At 46.5% G+C, this 17,817-nt stretch overlaps 4 protein-coding genes and 1 long non-coding RNA gene across 16 annotated transcripts; 3 read left to right on the top strand and 2 right to left on the bottom strand.

Moving 5' to 3' along the window:
* Window positions 1-1,193, bottom strand: LOC100831144 (DNA repair protein XRCC3 homolog). Its single transcript, XM_024461013.1, has one exon. The coding sequence runs from the start codon at window positions 1,082-1,084 to the stop codon at window positions 218-220; it is 867 nt and encodes a 288-aa protein (XP_024316781.1). The 5' UTR covers window positions 1,085-1,193; the 3' UTR covers window positions 1-217.
* Window positions 1,194-2,947: 1,754 nt separating this feature from the next.
* On the top strand, window positions 2,948-4,841 carry LOC100830837 (E3 ubiquitin-protein ligase EL5). The gene has a single exon (XM_003572577.4). The coding sequence runs from the start codon at window positions 3,018-3,020 to the stop codon at window positions 3,972-3,974; it is 957 nt and encodes a 318-aa protein (XP_003572625.1). The 5' UTR covers window positions 2,948-3,017; the 3' UTR covers window positions 3,975-4,841.
* Window positions 4,842-5,421: 580 nt separating this feature from the next.
* On the bottom strand, window positions 5,422-8,569 carry LOC104583783. Of its 12 annotated transcripts, XM_024461011.1 has the most exons (6): window positions 8,302-8,569; window positions 7,153-7,335; window positions 6,638-6,802; window positions 5,875-5,944; window positions 5,713-5,753; window positions 5,422-5,606 (listed from the first exon to the last, which is right to left on the bottom strand). In XM_024461011.1, exons 2-6 carry the CDS (start codon window positions 7,170-7,172, stop codon window positions 5,591-5,593), a joined length of 312 nt encoding a protein of 103 aa, XP_024316779.1. In that variant the 5' UTR covers window positions 7,173-7,335; window positions 8,302-8,569; the 3' UTR covers window positions 5,422-5,590. The 12 variants fall into 12 exon arrangements, 2 of the variants coding, with proteins under 2 accessions (XP_024316779.1, XP_024316780.1); XR_002964721.1 differs by having other exon boundaries at window positions 5,709-5,753; window positions 6,638-7,335; XR_002964720.1 differs by lacking the exon at window positions 6,638-6,802 and having other exon boundaries at window positions 5,709-5,753.
* A 194-nt stretch (window positions 8,570-8,763) lies between these two features.
* Window positions 8,764-10,358, top strand: LOC104583784 (E3 ubiquitin-protein ligase EL5). Its single transcript, XM_010237256.3, has one exon. It carries the CDS (start codon window positions 9,082-9,084, stop codon window positions 10,009-10,011), a length of 930 nt encoding a protein of 309 aa, XP_010235558.2. The 5' UTR covers window positions 8,764-9,081; the 3' UTR covers window positions 10,012-10,358.
* A 1,177-nt stretch (window positions 10,359-11,535) lies between these two features.
* LOC100846021 lies at window positions 11,536-12,704 on the top strand. Its single transcript, XR_002964722.1, has 3 exons — window positions 11,536-11,932; window positions 12,032-12,136; window positions 12,232-12,704. It is a non-coding gene; the product is annotated as an uncharacterized LOC100846021 (long non-coding RNA).
* The last annotated feature ends 5,113 nt before the right edge of the window (window positions 12,705-17,817 follow it).

Below are 17,817 nucleotides of genomic sequence, written 5' to 3'. Positions count from 1 at the left end.
TACAACTAAAAAATAATTCACATCTTATGATAGTGTATTAGTATTACTGATTTACTGTCAATAATATCACAAGCACAAGGTGCTCAGTAAATCTTCTTACACCGGTTTTCAAAGGAATCGCCCACAGGCACATTCCATCAAACAGGTTATGAGTCATGATCAAACAAACACACGCCTTCTCTCATGGCAAAAGATCACGAATAACAGAACAGGAGCGCTACCTTTGCGCTGGCTCGACGCCAAAGACACCGGTCCTCCTTATTACAAACTCGCAAGTCCGCTCTGGCAGGTGTGGTGCAAACACCACCTTCATGTGCCTCTTGACGCTCCCACCGTTGCCATCTACCTCCCGCGTTAGGAACAGACGGGTGTTAACGCAGTTGGCCCAGGCAAGTCCCAGTGCAGGGCTGACCTGCCGCCCCGACGACCAGGCCACTGTATTACCGGTGTTCCCCTCCACCACGTCGACCACCTGGTTGGTCACCACGACCACACACTGGTGCCTGTAGGCCAGTTCTTTCAGTTTTGCAGATATCTTGAAGAACAACCCGGACCGGCGCTTGAGGTCAGCGGGTGAGGCGTCGAAATCGGAGCGGAAGAGGGAGGCGATGGAGTCAAGGAGGATGAGGCGGATAGGGAGGCGGTTGGGGGATCGACTAGGGTGGGCGAGGTGGTGCTGGGCGCGGGAGAGAAGGGAGAGGAGATCAGAGGGAGAGTGAACGGCGGCGACAAGGACGTGGTCTAGGAGGTCGGGGCGCGATTTGGGGGCGAGGAGGCGGAGGCGGCGGAGGGGAAAGGGGAGGTCGGAGTATAGGAAGAGGGAGGAAGAGGATAGAGGGGAAAGGGGCGCGAGGAGTGCGAGCTGGAGGCAAAGCTGGGTCTTGCCGGCGGCGGATTCGCCAGCGATTTCAGTGACGGACGCGGCGGGGAGGCCACCGGAGAGGAAGCGGTCGAGGAGGGGGCAGCCGAGGGAGAGTTTGGCAGCGCGGGAGGAAGCGAGGAGGAGAAGAGGTTTCTCGGGGCGAGGTTCCTGTTGGTTGTAGGTGGAGGTGGCGAGTGGGGGCTTGGGCGCCGGCGGCCGCATCGCCGGCCAGCTCGCCGCCGCCGAGGGATTATGATTATGGGGTTTCACTGTCAGGGTTTGGGGCTATTTCCCTCTTCTTTCCCGCCCATCGCGGGAAACAAGGATCCTCCCCTCTTCGGCAGCCTGGGCCAGCCCATTAAGCATCTAATTTTGTTTCGTTTTTCGCTTTTTCTATTTTTGTAGTTGTGCTTTCATTTGTTTTGAATCTTAAAGCAGAAACTTACATATAGCAAAGAACCGTTTCTATTACTGACATGCTTTTGGGCGAAACATGAAGGGAAAAAGAACACGGTGTGACCCTTAGGATAACTTTCCAAGCTGGCTTATCTAGTTTTTCGAAAAGGAGGAAGACCACGACGTCTGCATCTGTTGGCCCGACTTGGCTAGTGATAACTAGAGGTGCAACATGGTGACCCTCAGGGTATCTTTTTATCCTCCTTGGTTCAAACAAATGAACTAGTTTTTAAAAAAGTTGTGTCATTTTAAAACTTTAGTTCATTTGATTGAACTAAGGATAACTTGCAGCTCTAGTGATAACTATTTCACGTTTTCCCTTGAATGTCTCCGAAATCCAAACATCCGGAGTACTAGATTTTGTTCTGTTTGTGACTTTGAATTCCAAACATATTAGAAACGGTCCGGAGGCCACGGCCCCGTCTTTCTTGAACTCCGCGAGGCTTTGCCTTCCGTCACCCTCCATCGTCGCTCCGACGGCTGATAGCTGACCGGTCACAACACGAAAAAATATATTTTCTCTGTCTCATGTTATGTGATTTTTTATAACATGCATCTAAACGTTTTTTAAGCATAATACATCCATATTTGATTAATTTGAGACACTTAATATGAGACGGAGGAGTAGCTTTGAACTTTACGTTAAAGTTAAGGACAATATTGTTGTCTCCGAAAAAAAAAAAGAGCAAGACATTGCTTTTATCTTATCCTCGGAAGCATGACCTGCCGCATCTTGAAACGCCAGGACCGCATCTATGCATGCATCAAAGATAGCCAAAGCAAAACTGAAATTTTGTTCCCCCGGTGGTCCTACTGGATGCAAAAGCAAAATCCGTCTCCGGATATAGATATACAAAGAGAGAGCATATGTCGGTCCATCTTTGTCAACTCAGCAGCCGGGCGTCGCGAGTCAAGCCGTGACTTGGGCCGAGATGCTGCTGCGCCAGTGCATCTCTGGAGCACGTGAGCAATGATCGTTCATCGTCATTATCTCATTGTTAAACTTGTCCTTGTGGCCGGTTGAGTAATTGTAACTGTCAGATTTTAATCTCGCTGCTCGTATTTACAAACACACAAATCGTGCGCGTGAGAGCTCTGCGGACGAGTAAGAGAGTGCATGGTATATATGGTGGCCAGCTTATGATATTGTGTGCGTAAAAAGGGAAATAATGAAAGTCGAGTTAAAATTGCTTTCTTCTGGTGGTGAGCCCGGCCTCTTTGAGAATGTTGGACCTGTACGAAGAAGAGATGAGGGCCACGTGTGGTAATAATTATCCGATCAACAGAATGGAACATCTCCGTCCGCCTCCGAAGCATCTTCCAGACTTCCACAGTTCCACTCATTTGGCCGCACGAGTAGAAAAAAAGGCCGCCGCCACCGCCGTTGACTGGTCATGCGCGTCATTAATTCCTGTCCGCGCGAGCAAACGGCAGCAAACAGAGATCGAGACTTGTCACCCAAGTCGATCGATGAACTCGAGGGACCTGCCCGGCTGCCCCCTTCCAGCTTCCTTCTCCCCTCTGCTTCATCCACGTCGGCGTCACTGCTATAGATTCCTCACACTCCAGCTCCACCACTCCTTCCCGACGCAGATATAAATACGAGCCAGCCAGCTCTTGAGCGCAGCATACGCACACACTTGCCACTTATACCAAGTACCCCACGGAGTTCACGGCCGCGAGTCGTCCGCTCAACCTCATGGCGACGCAAGGCTCCGACCAAGGCGCCGCCTCCGCCATGGACTCGTCGTCGGGCTGGGCGGTCGCGCCGGCGGCGGCAGCGGTGTCCGCGGCCGGGCCGAGCATGTCGCTCAGCGGCATACTCACCCTGGCGGGCATCTTCCTGGTGTTCGCCATGTTCGCCCTGGCGCTCGTCTTCCTCCAGTACCGCTTCAACAACGGCTTCCCGACGGCGCCGGGCTGGCCGCCGCGCATCGGCGTGGCGGCGGCGGCGGCTGGGAACAAGGACAAGGGCGTCGACCCGGAGCTGCTACGGTCGCTGCCGGTCACGCTGTACCGCGCGCCCTCGGCCAAGGACTCCACGAACGGCAGCGGTCTGGAGTGCGCGGTGTGCCTGGCGGAGCTGGAGGACGGCCAGGAGGCGCGGTTCCTGCCCCGGTGCGGCCACGGCTTCCACGCCGCGTGCGTCGACACGTGGCTCGCCGCACACTCCACGTGCCCGCTCTGCCGCGTCACCGTGGCCAAAGCCGAAGCCGACGTAATTACGAGTTCTCGACCTCGTCTGGCTCCCGTGCCGCCGGAGCCGGCGAACTACGCCGCCGCGAATGTCGTCCTGCCGGCGAGTGCGCTTCTTCTCGGGACTTACGACCAGGCCACTCGTGCCACCGTGCCTTCCGACGGAGGCGCGAGCTCCTCAGCCCCTGCGGTGGCAGCGCTGGTGATCGACATCCCAGAGGCATGTGTCGTCCCGCGCGACGCGGCGGCCAAGTCGCCGGGATTAGGGAGGCTGAGATCGCTGAAGGGGCTGTGGAGTTTCGGGAGGCCAGCTGGGTCGTCGATTCCGTCCTGCTCCTGCGGCAGCGGCGGAGGAATGGCAGACGTCGAGCGGGGTGTCAGCATCCGCACCGTCGGTGCTCGCGCGGAACTGCCGCCGGAGGCATCGTCGACCTGTGCAACCCCGAGACCTGCTGTGTAGCACCGGAATTAGCGGGACTGCGGGAGGTGTAGCCGGAGACCGGAGTACTGTCGCCCGGAGATCAATTCCAATTCCTAAACCCGTACATATATTTCACATTTGGGTACGGGACATAGGCGCATAGACATTCTTTTTGTAAAGGGCTGATCAATTGAGCTCCATATATTGAGAAGGAAGTAGGAGTACAGGTTTCCTTATTATTATTGGGTTTCAGTCCGAGAATTAGTCCTCTGTATTAGGAAGGGATATTATTCCTATCGCTAAATTATCGGCGGCGCGGTGACTTCGGCGCGCATATGCATGTTCCTTCTTTATGATGCGTTCGGGACTCCGGGGAGTAGTCGATCTCTCTGCTACGCGGATCCGATTCCGTCTCGTGTTCAATCGAACGTTGCGGCGGCGATGTATATACCACGCCAACACTAACTTTGATAAGGTTTTGCCGCTTTCAACCTGCAGATCGAGACGATGAGCGACTCGGACTACAACAGTACAACATCGACTGCGGGTACTGCATTGCAGCCTGCTGCGAGGGCTGTGCCGAGGGATGCGCCTATGCGTGCTGCCTCGAAGCGGGCTGCGCCGGCTGCGTCGCCATCAGCACCTCGCGATCAATACTCAGTACCAGCTTTGCCATTTGTTGAGTACCCTGCGACGTTTCAGCCTATCCAAGGAGAGTTTACAAGATTACTTCTTCAAGCTCACGGAGATGCCACGGCATTGTCGACAAACCGTCAGTTAGATTTCAGTAGCGGAGATATGACAAGTTTCCATGGCTGAGCACCTTCACGGCTATCCACTAAGCAACAGAAGATAATAGGTCAAATATAATAGGACCAATACTTAATCCAAGTGTGTTTTACTTTATAATTGGAGTAAATTTCACAGAATCACACATTCTTCTCACGAAGCCCCCACTTTCGCTAATTTGCCCGAAAAAGCACATGTCTACAGTCACGATGTAACAACAAACCCGAAATGAAATGACGTGATTAGTCGTTTTGACGGGATTTCTTACAGGTGGGGCGCACCTGTCAGGTGATACGTCGGACTAAACCCGACCTGACCATGTTGGCCCGTTAAACCCGCATCAAACTCACCCGAGTCGGGATCCCTCCTTCTCACTCTCGAGTCTACGCTAACTCATATACTCATACCCATACCCTAATGGGTATTTACGGGTAAACGGGTATGGGTACCCATTACCATCTGGATTCCTACTAGCTAGGTGAGAGACGGTCTCTTAGGATTTTTTTCCCCAGTCCAGTGAGCCCTCTTTGAGCATGTTGGACAAGGACCTCTACGAATCAAGAGACAAGGGCCAGGTGTGGTAATAACTAGATGGAATAGCGCGCTTCGCTGCGCCCAGTGTTTTATCAACGATCTTCACGAAATAAACTTAATAGGATTATTTTTGTGAAATAAGCTTAACAGGACAATTTTTACCTTCACGGGACCAAAAGATAACTTAAATAGAACTAAAACCATTAGCATGGAAAAACCTGGTTTATACGCATTGTTCACAGCAAATACATTCCACCTTTGTTTGTTACCTACTAAGTATTAAGCGCCAGTACACTATACACCACGCATGAGTAGATTCCTCCTGGCTCGTGCTAGGATTGCAAAGTCCTACAATAGCAACAATGAGTCAGAATTAAGCAGAAGAAAAATCACATATACCAGATCTGAAAGGAGAAAATCACATGATGAAGGGATGTCCATCGGCATCACCTACCATAGGTGGCCCTGGACATTTGCAATGTCTTCTTGCAATGGCTGTATGGAAACATGTCACAGGATACTTACGATACAACGAAGATCATGGTGAAAATACTTCGTTGGATGACCAAAAATACCATGTATTGACTGAAAGTAAAAAAAAAACACGAAGATAAACCTCGGTACTAAATTCGCAAGATGGAAGCCAGGAACCATCTTTAACAACACCGTCAAGGCTGGAGCAGCAGCTGAACCAAATTCAAGAGCAGTGGCAACACAGTTAGCAACTATTGACAAAATAAGCACTACAGAAATATGAAGTAGTGTCAAAAGAAAAGAAGCAAAGCCATGCTAATTGAAAACGTACACATGGCACAGCCTTGCTAAAAGAAAAGTTTAAATGTGGTACAAAAAGACAGTAGAAGTAGCTGAGTGATTAACTCATCATATAGTATAGTTAGGTTCCATATGTTAAGTAATCACAAGGTAACTTCTACAATAGATTCATCCATAGGTATTGTAACACACATGAGCAAATGTCATCTTCTCCTGACATGGATGGATAAAAGTAGTTTAATACCTGGTGCTTTACATATACTGGATGGAGGCTACCCATGCTATACTGGAATCAAAGATGAAGTGAACTCTACCATTTGGCTGTTAATATATAAAAAAGAAGATAGCAAAAAAAGCTAACTATAGCACCATGACAAGAGGAGCTAAAATTAGATATTAGAGATTGTAGATCTCATAACAACGTTTCTCTCAAAATACCTAAATTGTGACATATTTCCTTTTCAATAGTTTCTGATGACCTCCAATCATATGCGGGTAAACTACCAATCTAATGTCCAGGTACTAAACTAATTCAGGTAAAGCATAATTAGAAACCACACGTGCTATCTTGCTAAATATATCGATTTCCCTAGTCAACATCGTACTTTATGGAGCTGCACTTGCTGTCATCTCGAACTGGCCAATAATGCTTAGTGGGCATCAGCACCCTTGAAAAGAAATCGTAGTAAATCACCAGCGTCATTGAATCACAAGCTAGGATATACTTATCACTGATTGACCATGCTGATCCTTCAATGTAGATCTTGTATCTATAATCGAACATCACAGTTTCAACATTGACGAAAGAAGAAAACTATCTTATAACAGAGGCAAACATGTGGGTACAATGACTGGCCAAATCTGATTTTTTGTATCCTACCTTGCTATGTTTGATCCAATCCTAAATGGGAAAACAAAAGTAAACCAGCTAAGCACTAATCAGTCATAAGACCATCTTATTTTATTTGAAACCTAGATCAGAAGGATTATAACATTTTCAGAGGTGACTTAATTTTTTATAGTAGACAATAGTAGGATTTTCTACTTATTAGAAGGAAAAAAAAGGAAAGATAGATTTCCATATAAAAGAGTGCAGTGTAACGTAAACCCAAACAATTACCTGCCTGTAAATCCATGCATTCCATTCTTGCTTTACTGGAAACAACCAGCTCTTGCGTTATAGTGTGACATCTAGATTTCCTTTCCAGTAAGCGTAAGGTTCTCTATCTACCATCTCGCCCTCCTATTGCCAGCATCCAAATCTTTCCGTAGTGCACCCCACGGCCTTATGTTGATGTCCGCCCTATTACCACACACAGTTAATTTAAGAATTTCTATTTTTTCAAAAATCAAAGCATACACGACAAGGAGTATGAACTTCAGAAAAATATACTGTTTTTGTTAATCTTTGGTTCCTGCTTGCTCTCTTAGAAACAGAATCGCAGGTCCAGTCGATACTGAAGTAACACTGAGCATCCATATTCATAGATTCACATAATGTACTATGGATAAGGTACTCCACGAACAACGATACACTTCATATACAGAGTACATGATTATTTTGAGAAATTGGCCTAATTTGGGAAGCCTTCAGTCTCAAAGCGTATGTACTCCTAATTTGGGAGTAGTTCAGTCCTTTTCATCTTGGATCAATCAAATGACTACCTATACTACCCACAAGAAAAATGACTACCTATACTGAACAACGTAGACTCAAACGTGTATATAATACAATCACTGGATAATATATTTCATGAATTTTGTTACTCGATATGTTTATGATAAATCTGCTTTTTAAAGAAAACTACATGTGTAAAGAGTATTTGAACTCCTGAGATTGACACAACAGCGTGGCTTGAACATTCAGCAGAACATTTAAAAAAAAACTGCATCTAGTTCTATTCTAGCTAACATAAACAATGGTGTGGATTAAGAAACATTACCAACATGGGGCTACCAGAGATTTCAATATTGGCATCAAATTCTGAAAGAACATAAAAAAAATGAAGCTTCCTGAGTAACAACTACACTGGAGAAGCATACATTACCGTGAACCTGAAATTGATGAAGGGACGTGAACAGGGAACCACTTAGTATATGACAAAAGCATCGAAGTATTTATTGTTTTCAATAAAGAAGTTATGCCTCATCAGGTCAAATATCCACTTAGCATATCAACGGAAAAAAAAAAGAACAGTAGAGTAATCACAGAAGAGGAGGAAGAGCAAGATCAGTGAGGCCATGGCGTTGCTCGTTGGCGGAGGAATACCTGAGAAGGGAGGATGTTTCTCCATATACACGAGAGTATGGCTGAGGAGGGGCAGCTGCGGAGTTAGGGGAGGCCTCGTCGGTGGAGAAGGTAGGAAGGCGGCGGAGCGGGGGTCACGAGAGATGGTAGGGTCAGGAGGGATCAGTTTGGGCGGACCTCGTCGGTGGAGAAGGAAGGAAGGCGGCGGAGCTGGGAGTTGCGAGCGATGGTAGGGTCAGGAGGGATCCAGATGGTTCGACGCTCGGTGTCCACTGCCCAGCCCAACAGATCATCCCCAGAAAAAAGAAAAATCATCGAACGGCTGGAACGACGACTTGCCAACGTCAGAGATAAGGACACGTACATGCAGGGATAGGGCCTCAAATCTTCCGCCTTTAGATAAGAGAAATATTAGCCGATGAACAGAACGGAACATCTCCGTCCGCCTCCGAACTTCCGAAGCATCTTCCGCAGGCAGAACGAGTAGAAAAAAACCCGCGGGCACCGCCGTTGACTGGTCCTCCCCGCGAGCAAACGGCAGCAACAGAGATCGAGACTTGCCACCCAAGTCGATCGATCCAGTCGAGGGGCACGCCCCTGCCCCCTTCCAGCTTCCTTCTCCTCTGCTTCATCCACGTCGGCGTCACTACCCTCATTCCAGCTCCACCACTCCTTCCCGACGCAGGGCAGATATAAATACGAGCTAGCTCTAGAGCGCAGCCTACACAACTTCCATCTTATACCAAGTACTCCACGGCGTACCCCACGGAGTTCACGGCCGCGAGTCGTCCGCTCAACCTCATGGCGATGCAAGGCGCCGCCGCTGACTCGTTATCGAGCTGGGCGGTCGCGCCGGCAGCGGCGGCGGCGGCCGCGCCGAGCATGTCGCTCAACGACGTGCTCATCATGGCGCGCATCTTCCTGGTGTTCGCGGTGTTCGCTCTGGCGCTCGTCTTCCTCCTGTACCGCTTCTACAACTGCTTCCCGACGGCGCTGGGCTGGCCGCCGCGCATCGGCGGCGCCGGGGCCGTGGCGGCGGTCGGGAACAAGAACAAGGGCGTCGACCTGGAGCTGCTGCGGTCGCTGCCGGTCACGGTGTACCGCGCGCGCGGGGCCCCGGCGAAGGGCTTCGCGGAGGACGTCGTCGGGGCAGAGGAGTGCGCAGTGTGCCTGGCGGAGCTGGAGGACGGGGATGAGGCGAGGTTCCTGCCCCGGTGCGGCCACGGCTTCCACGCCGCGTGCGTCGACACGTGGCTCGCCTCCCACTCCACCTGCCCGCTCTGCCGCGTCGCCGTGGCCGCCAAAGCCGAGCCCGACGTGTCGCTGCAGGCCGCGCTTGCGTCCACGAGTCCTCGTCTCCCTCCCGTGGCGCCGGAGCCGGCCAACTACAGGAATGTAGTCCTACCGCTGCCGGCGAGTGCGCTTCTTCTCGGGGCTTATGACCATGCCACGCGTGGCGCCGTGCCTTCCGATGGAGGCGCGAGCTCCTCTACCCCTGCCGCGGCAGCGCTGGCGATCGACATCCGAGAGGCGTGTGGCGTCCCGCGCGACGCGGCGGCCAAGTCGCCGGGATTAGGGAGGCCGAGATCGCTGAAGAAGTTGTGGAGCTTCGGGAGGCCTGCAGGATCGTCGATTCCGTCCTGCTCCTGCGGCGGCGGTGGAGGAACGGCAGACGTCGAGTGGGCTGTCAGCATCTGTACCGTCGGTACTCGCGCGGAACTGCCGCCGTAAGCGTCATCCTGTGCAACCCCGAGTCCCCGAGACCTGCTGTGTAGCACCGGAATTAGCGGGAGGTGTGTAGCCGGACTGTCGCCCGGAGATCAAGTCCATTAATCCAGTGCCTAATCAAGTCGAGGTAGGATTCGGAGTGTGGTCGTATGTATACAGTGCATGCATGTCCGAACCTAGATAGGAAAGCACTAGTCTAATTAGATTTGATAATTAGGAAGTTTAAGTAATTGTACGTGTCCATGTTGGACTCGGTTTTGGTTTCCTGAGTTCGAGTCAGTTAATAGTAGGACGTGTGCGTGTATATATACACAGGAGAAAAATCCATTTTAAATTCTAAACTTGTAGAACTCGTTTGAATCAAACACTAACCTTTCAACCCTAACCTATCTAATCCCGGTCAATTAAAACCTTATCCCGAGAATACCTGTTTGGCTCGGATGGGATGCTGACGGGTCATGGGATTTTGTGAGAAAAGTCAATTTTAAATCCTGAACTTGTAGAACTCGTCATGTTTCAATAAAACAAGATATAACTTTTCATGTTTCAATTACAACAATACGACCATTTTGTGCTAAACTAAACTACCTTTGGATGGTTGGTCATGTAACTATTATTTCTAGGAAATAAAGAGGTAATTTGCTGTCAAAACACTACCTTTTGGTTGTTCTCATCATAAGCATTTGTGAGTTCCAAGTATGATGGCAATATAGTGGGCCATCCATTGGCATTTTTATAAGAGTAGAGATACACACCGTAATCATGTCAACCCTTGACAACAGTTAGGTTAAGTGACCTTTACCTGTATCTGAAATTCACGACCGGAACGAACCGTCCGCTTGAGGGTACCTATGATGGACGTTAGTATTTTCTTCGCAAAACCACAGATGATAAGAAGCGAAAAGATGATGTGAAAGAGGAAGAAATACAAGAAAAATGTTTGATTTGTCTTTAAAAAGAGTGGAAATGATAAGATTTATTTTATTACATCAGATTTCATCCTTCCATGACATTTTTATATGTTCATACAAAAACAGAACGCATCAGGTTCAGTAAAAACGTCTAATCCCAACAATTAGATCTCAAATAAACGGTTTAGATGAATCTAATCATTTTATGAACCCCTTAAAAATTTCCACCTCGTGAGGGTTTTTCCTAAAATGCTTTTAGTTGATTGGATCTTCCACTGAGCCATTTATTTCAGATCTATTGACCGAGATTAGAAGTTTTCAAGTTTTCGTTGAATGAAGGTTTTCATCTCTAAGATAGTGACTTTTTTTTAGCGGTACCTGTGTGTGTGACATATTTTCTGAATGTGAATTCACACAAGTCTGAAGTTCTGGTGCGTTTTACCTGACCCCCTCCTGCCCCTTGCAAATCCTCTCCGCTGAATCGCTGATGATCCACCTCCAGCTCCGGGCCTTTTCCCACTGGCGCGCCACTTCGATCCCTCTCCCGCTCTACTGGACTGGAGTGCAGCGCAGATCCATCCGGACGTAGATTGATTCCTTTGGAAGGTGATGAACCCTAACTTGATTGCAATTGTTTGGGACTTGGGAGTACTTTTTGTCCTGTTATTTTTCGCTGTGAGCAATCCTCGAACCCTCCTGTTTGCTGCGTGAATACTCGAACCCTCCCGTTTACTGCGTGGTGGCGAATTGATGGCAGTTTGTTTTTCTGGGGATTTTATTTTTGGGGGAGAACCCTCCTCCTGCTGCTCCTCGTTAGGTCTGCGGCCATGGATGTTTTTACTTCACGAGAGTTCTTTTCATGGCAATATGCTGACGAGAGTACGGAAGATGTGCGTTTCATTTGTATGTAGAACCATGGGTTAGTTTTGCTTCTAACACAAGCTATACTTGTGCAGTATTAGCCTTTGAAATGCATCCCCCTCTGACCTTGCACAGACATCCTATGTGCCGAGGTACCTCTTCTCTCGACCAAATTACATGGACATGTTTTTTATTTACTGATTAAAATTATTGCCTTGTCTATTTTGTATCTAATACTTGGATTGTTCTAGATTATTGAAGAATTCCAAAAGTGCCATTTGGATAACCCTCTCAAGAAGTTTTTTGGAGAGTGCATTGAACTTAAAGTTAAGCTGGATCGCTGCTTCCGGCAGGAGGTTAGTGCTGGTTTCTCTCACTCATTGCATGACATGACAGAGTTAAGATTTTTTTTTCTTTCAAAAAATCACATACTCTACTTATGAAAATTCAGAAAGCTCTGAAGAGAAAGGCAAACTTTGATGAGAGCAAGAAATTTAAAGAACAACTTCAGGCCTATAAGAGGGAGATTGCAGAGAAATCTCAGGAATAAAAACATCAGAGCATAGGATAAAGACCAAAACGTGGATGATCATTATCTGTCACAATATGTCCTGCGAAGGAAGTGTACCATGTGATTTGATAAAGTTTATATACTTCGGGAACACAGTTTTCAAACGGTAGCTAATGCTCAGTTCCTTGAGAGTTGAATTTCTTTCTTGACTATGAGATTATGTTGATTTTTCGTCCATGCATTTTTCTGTAGCACTGAAGCTTCGTGCCAGATTTATAGACACAGCTCTTATTTTGTTATCGGTTATTCAGTTGTAAGGAAAGTTGTATTAAACATGCTTAATGTGTTAAGTAGCACATGTAATGTACTATACCAAATTACCTATATAGATTGGTCAACAAGGAGAACGAAAATTCTGAGTGGAAATCAGTAACGGAAAGGCTTTGTCTTCTTAGGCTTGTTGAGCTTTGATGTATAATGTGGGACACTCAGCACCACAGTTCGTAGTTTTCTTATTATATTGAAGCGAACTATGTGCTTTTAGTGCTAGTCCCTGGATCGACTCACTAGCACACATAGTTTCAAAATGTAATATCATAAAACAAAGGTCTCAATATTACAACGCATCATCCAGAATTTAAAAGTACTTACAAACTCGCATAACCCCATGGGTTAGCTGGAAATAAAATAATTGTTCAGCAACGGAAAACGGAAGATACAAGGGCTACATCAACACCACGGTGAGAGCGTGTTGGAATATAGGCCCGTAACCCAAACAAGCAGAACGTACTCTTACTCTTCGTCGGAGCTTCCTGCATCATTAAACGATGCAGCCACTAGAATCAATACATTGAATGTATTGGCAAGATTCACTAGGAGTTATATCAGAACCTACCGAGTATATGCATGATGTCTCAAAGTGAGGTTCAAGGCTATTTGCATAAAAGCTTAATTGTTTTGTCCTATCTTTTAATCAAATAGAATTTTATCACTATTGGACATGGGGTAGACACACCCATGCTCCTATTAAACTAAGGACATTGAGTAGACACATCAATGCTCCTAAACCCAAGTTCAAACCATTCATTTTATTAAGAAATTATAATGAGTGAGACTTTCCTTACAGCTCCACATCCAGTTGCTCATAGTTGTCCATTACCGGGGACACGGCTAAGTACTTAGTTTTGACGCTCTCGAGAGTTTGTACACATTCCCCACAAGAAACCGACGGGTTAATCCCTTGTTGTCCTCAGGGTAGAGTAGCAACATCGTCGATTACGAGATTTTCAGAGATAATTCCCTAAACCACGAGAGAATCACGCTCCCCCTACACATTCTACCTCAGTACAATTTCTCGGGTCTAGGTTCATACAACTTACCCTTGTCTCGCCACAGCCCATATAGCATCGTGGTTGTACTGGAAGCTACTAAATAGGAAACTAGTCCAGTCTCGGTTACCCCAGGTGGCATTCCACAGTTGCAACGTAGGTGCTCCCTGAGTCCACGGGAGAGACGTCCATGGACGATCCCTTTCCGAATCCACGGGAAGTCGACTCAGAAGGACCCATAGAAATGGACCTGACGTCGCTAATCCTCAAAATCCTCAAAGCCGCCCACCCAGGATGGTTCATTGAATTAATCGTTTTGCCTTATTCTAATAAAACATTTCATATCTCCATAGGCATAACAATATCATAATGTAGTAATTTCCCCCACGATACTACCATAGCCTAGTATTCAACTACAATCAATGGTAATTTGGTAGCAAGGTAATGGCAAGGGTAAACTATACTACCTGGGATTTATAGCTACCATAGAGGTACGAGTAATATTCCTAATGCATCTAGTAAAACAATCAGTGCATAGTAAAATATTTAGGAGATGATCAAAGTGAACTTGCCTTGTCCAAGGTTGTGATAGTTCTCGCACTCTTCGCAACAACAAGATTCACAATCCACACAATCTAAAATAAAAGAAAGCACACACACCATAAACATGCCATTCAATACAAAATCATGCTATGATGCATATGCCTGCACACTTAGGTTACTTCTAAATGTAACTTGTTTAGTTTCTGTCTTGAAAAGCTTCTCAAAAGATTTGGACAGATTAATACAATAATGAGGAGGTAATTACTATGCATGAAAAAAGGATGGGCTTTAATTAAAAGCTTATATGATTTTTGTAAAGCATAGAGCAAGATTAAATTTGTGTGGCCATATCAATTACAAAATAATTTCTCTTCTAGTACTAATGGATAGAGAACATACTTAAAATATTTTCCAGCAAGCTAACATGCTCAAAACTAGTTTGAAATAATTCATTTGAATAATAAACCATAATTAAGCATTCTGTAATTTTCTTCTAGTAAAGTTGTTCAAGGTTAAAATTAAACTATGTTAAAAGATTCTACAAGTTGTGAGGATTCCAAAAAGGTATAGAACTTCAAATTTGGCCAAACAGTTTGAAAGTTATGATGGTCTGAAGTTCCAGGGGTTTTCCTGCAAAGTTGCTTTTTAATTCGGCCGAGAAATAAGAATTTACTTTGACACGTGGCGTGATCTTATTGGACGGTACCGGTTCAACTAGGGTTTTAATGTGGGCCGTTGGATCAAAATCTACGGCCGTGATTGAAGATGGCTCACCGGGCGGCGCTAGGTCACCGGAGACGAGGAAGACAGCGGCGGCGGCGGTTCGGGCGGCGACCAGCGTGGCTTCTCGGTGGCGGTTCGGCTCGGGGAAGCAGGGGAACGGGGCGGCTCGGCGAGGCGGTTCCGGCGGCGGTTGCGGCTTCGCTCGAGGTGCTCGGATGCGACGCCTAGGACGAAGTTGAGCGACGGCCGGCGGCGACGGAGCTCGGGTGATGGCGGCCTCAGGTCTGCGGCGGTCCAAAGAAGAAAGCGACCGCGTCACAAGGTGCGCGTGCGAGAGAGAGAGGAGAAGGGGGAGGGGGTCGGTGGTGCGAAAAGCTCAACCGGAGCGGCGGTGACAGCGGCGGCAGAGGGCAACTCCGACAAGAAATCGCGAAGCAACCGGGGCGTAATCGAGCGCGGGAGTTGGGGGAAAAGAAGGAGAAAAGAGAGGGCTTCGGGGTGACGCGCACGGTTTTGGGAAAGGGGAGCTCGAGCGTGGAGAAATCACGAGGTGGGGTCGAGGCGTGCTCGCGGGGTCGTGGCTGGGGATTCCGGACGGGGCGGTTGGAGAAGAAGACGGCGGGGCCCACCGGTCGGCGGCACAGGCGCTCAGGCGTGCGGGGCTGGCCGGTTTGTTCCGGTTCGGTCGGTTAGCAGGCCGGTTCGGTCGGTTAGCAGGCCGGTCACGGTTTTCTTTTTTTTTCCTTTTTCGTACTATTTTCTGTTTGTGAACACCAAAATTGATTCAAAGCTCCAAATCACTCCAAATAAATTGCAACAAAATTTGTAAAATCATATTTTCATATGATCTAACTTTTGGGACAAGAATTCCCTCATATAAAATATTTAAAAATATTTTTGCCTATAATTTGGCCTTTAGGGCCTTTTAGTTATCAAAATAATTTGTTCTTTCAAAACGAATTCAAAAGCCAAATTATGGGATAGCTTTATATATGCATCAAATCCCTTTTTATGCCAAAACCCTCATGGATTGAAATGCAATTATTCAAAAGCAAGAACCAGGCCCAAATTCAAATAAAAGCACTTTTGTAAAATGGTTTTCTGGGTTAATTTTAGGGTTTTTAAATGTGATTAAATGCAATATGAAATGTAATGCACATGGAGAGTTTTGAAAATTTGGGATGTTACATATATATTGTACAAAGTATTAACAGAAATATAGGACTGTGCCTTTTTCACCTTGCTGCATACAGTGAAAGCATGTATGTCTATGTAAGCTGTTTTTTATGTGAAAGAATTACTATCTCAAGCAAAAAATTCTGGCCACCAAAAGGAACCCCAAGCATGATACCAGTTTTGCTTCTGACATATTTATATTGCATATACTCTGAGAGTGAAACGAATATATTGCTTGAATGATGATACTAACTTCTCTTGATAGTGAATTCTTAATGCTATTCTAAGGCCTACAGATATGCTGTGAAAAATGGTGTTCCTATTCCCCAAGCATACATAGACCATTTTCCTATATTGATCAGTCCATGGCTCGCCACCTGAGAATGTTTTATTTTATGGAGCTCATCCTCTTGGTAATACTGGTGACATCGCTGACATGATCAGGTGGGCAGTGTCTGGGGTACTGCTGACCCCAAAATTTCCTTGCTTGAATACTGAACTTTAACGTCGAAAACAAAAGGGTTGTAGTTCTTATTCAAACTGTGCTAGTATCATTTTACTGCTACACAAACCCTCGACAGGATGAGTGGGTCACTTCTTTCTCAGCACTTTGTTCCAGCTTCTCTTAGGCCCAAGTGGACAGTTGCAAGCCTCACAAATCTACCATTGCTTGTGGTTCAGGTAAGTCTGATTGTTATGCTTCTCAAGATTTCTTTGAAATTTTGCTAATAAAGCAGATGGTCGACACTTATTTAGACTCGATATCCCTGGTTTCACTGAAGAATTGCAGCACATGCAATATTTTGACATCGATTTTGCATGTGCCATTAGCAAACGACATTGTGTATATTTCTTGCTATATTTTAGAAACTACTAAATTGAAACTATTTTCTTACGTGGTTAGACTATATAATAATTTACACTTGACCCAGAACATCCAAACTAATTGACAATAGATTTGCCTGCATCATGTCTCAGTTGAAGCTTGCTCGACTGTTGTGTTGTTCAGGCTCTAGTTTATTCTGTACTGGAGAAAGAAATTGCTGTCCACATGTTACTTCTCTTATTCTAAAATATAGGACTGGCTAGTGGCGAGTCCTTCTACTTTCAGTTCTTCCTAGTGAAAAGATGAGAATTTTCAGCATTTCCACTCTGGCCATGTTCTAATTTTACTTCTCTTTATATGATCCAGTTACTCTCTGTTTTTGTGATCCCGATTCAGTCTTTGTCAGCTGCAGTATCAGTATGGTTTCGCTAAGCTGTGCGTCCTCTACTGCAGCATGGTTGAGGTGCTGAGCCTGAGGTGGCCAAAGTGGATGTCAAGGTGCAAATCCCTTTCAGAATGTTGCACTTCAGGGAGGCGGTAGCTGCTACTTTCATCGCCATGGGATGATACGAAAGAGAACATGCAACTGAGCAGTCTGGGGGTTACACGGACATGATAGCATATTGCAAATGTTTTCTTTGGCAAATCTGAATTTGCCGAAGTGGTTCGAGCTGAATGCGCCTTTGAACAGGTATGCTGACGTTCTACGCTCCTGATCTGGTTGCTCGGTACATACATTACCGTCTCCTTCTTCAGCTGTTCTGTCTAATTATTAACTGCTTCCATCCGATCAGAGAGCAAAATTCAGGATAGTGTGAACTTATTTGCTTCTCCTTTCATTTTTCAAGTGATCTTAGTCTCAGTTTCTTTCAGGTTACAGTGTTCTCTGAACATTTCATGCATCATTCCCAGAATTCCATGTTGCTGTAG

The sequence above is a fragment of the Brachypodium distachyon genome, chromosome 3, assembly GCF_000005505.3.
Source record: "Brachypodium distachyon strain Bd21 chromosome 3, Brachypodium_distachyon_v3.0, whole genome shotgun sequence".
NCBI lineage: Eukaryota > Viridiplantae > Streptophyta > Magnoliopsida > Poales > Poaceae > Brachypodium > Brachypodium distachyon.
The sequence above is the reverse complement of the archived record's forward strand: the minus strand, read 5'-3'. Positions and strand labels throughout refer to the sequence as shown.

Coding starts and splice junctions, on each gene's coding strand:
- LOC100831144 (XM_024461013.1), bottom strand. CDS start 1,084: ATGCGGCCGCCGGCGCCCAAGCCCCCACTCGCCACCTCCACCTACAAC.
- LOC100830837 (XM_003572577.4), top strand. CDS start 3,018: ATGGCGACGCAAGGCTCCGACCAAGGCGCCGCCTCCGCCATGGACTCG.
- LOC104583783 (XM_024461011.1), bottom strand. CDS start 7,172: ATGCATGGATTTACAGGCAG. Junction 6,803..7,152: donor ATGCATGGATTTACAGGCAG/GTAATTGTTTGG, acceptor GTTCGATTATAG/ATACAAGATCTACATTGAAG. Junction 5,754..5,874: donor CTTGCGAATTTAGTACCGAG/GTTTATCTTCGT, acceptor GTTTCCATACAG/CCATTGCAAGAAGACATTGC.
- LOC104583784 (XM_010237256.3), top strand. CDS start 9,082: ATGGCGATGCAAGGCGCCGCCGCTGACTCGTTATCGAGCTGGGCGGTC.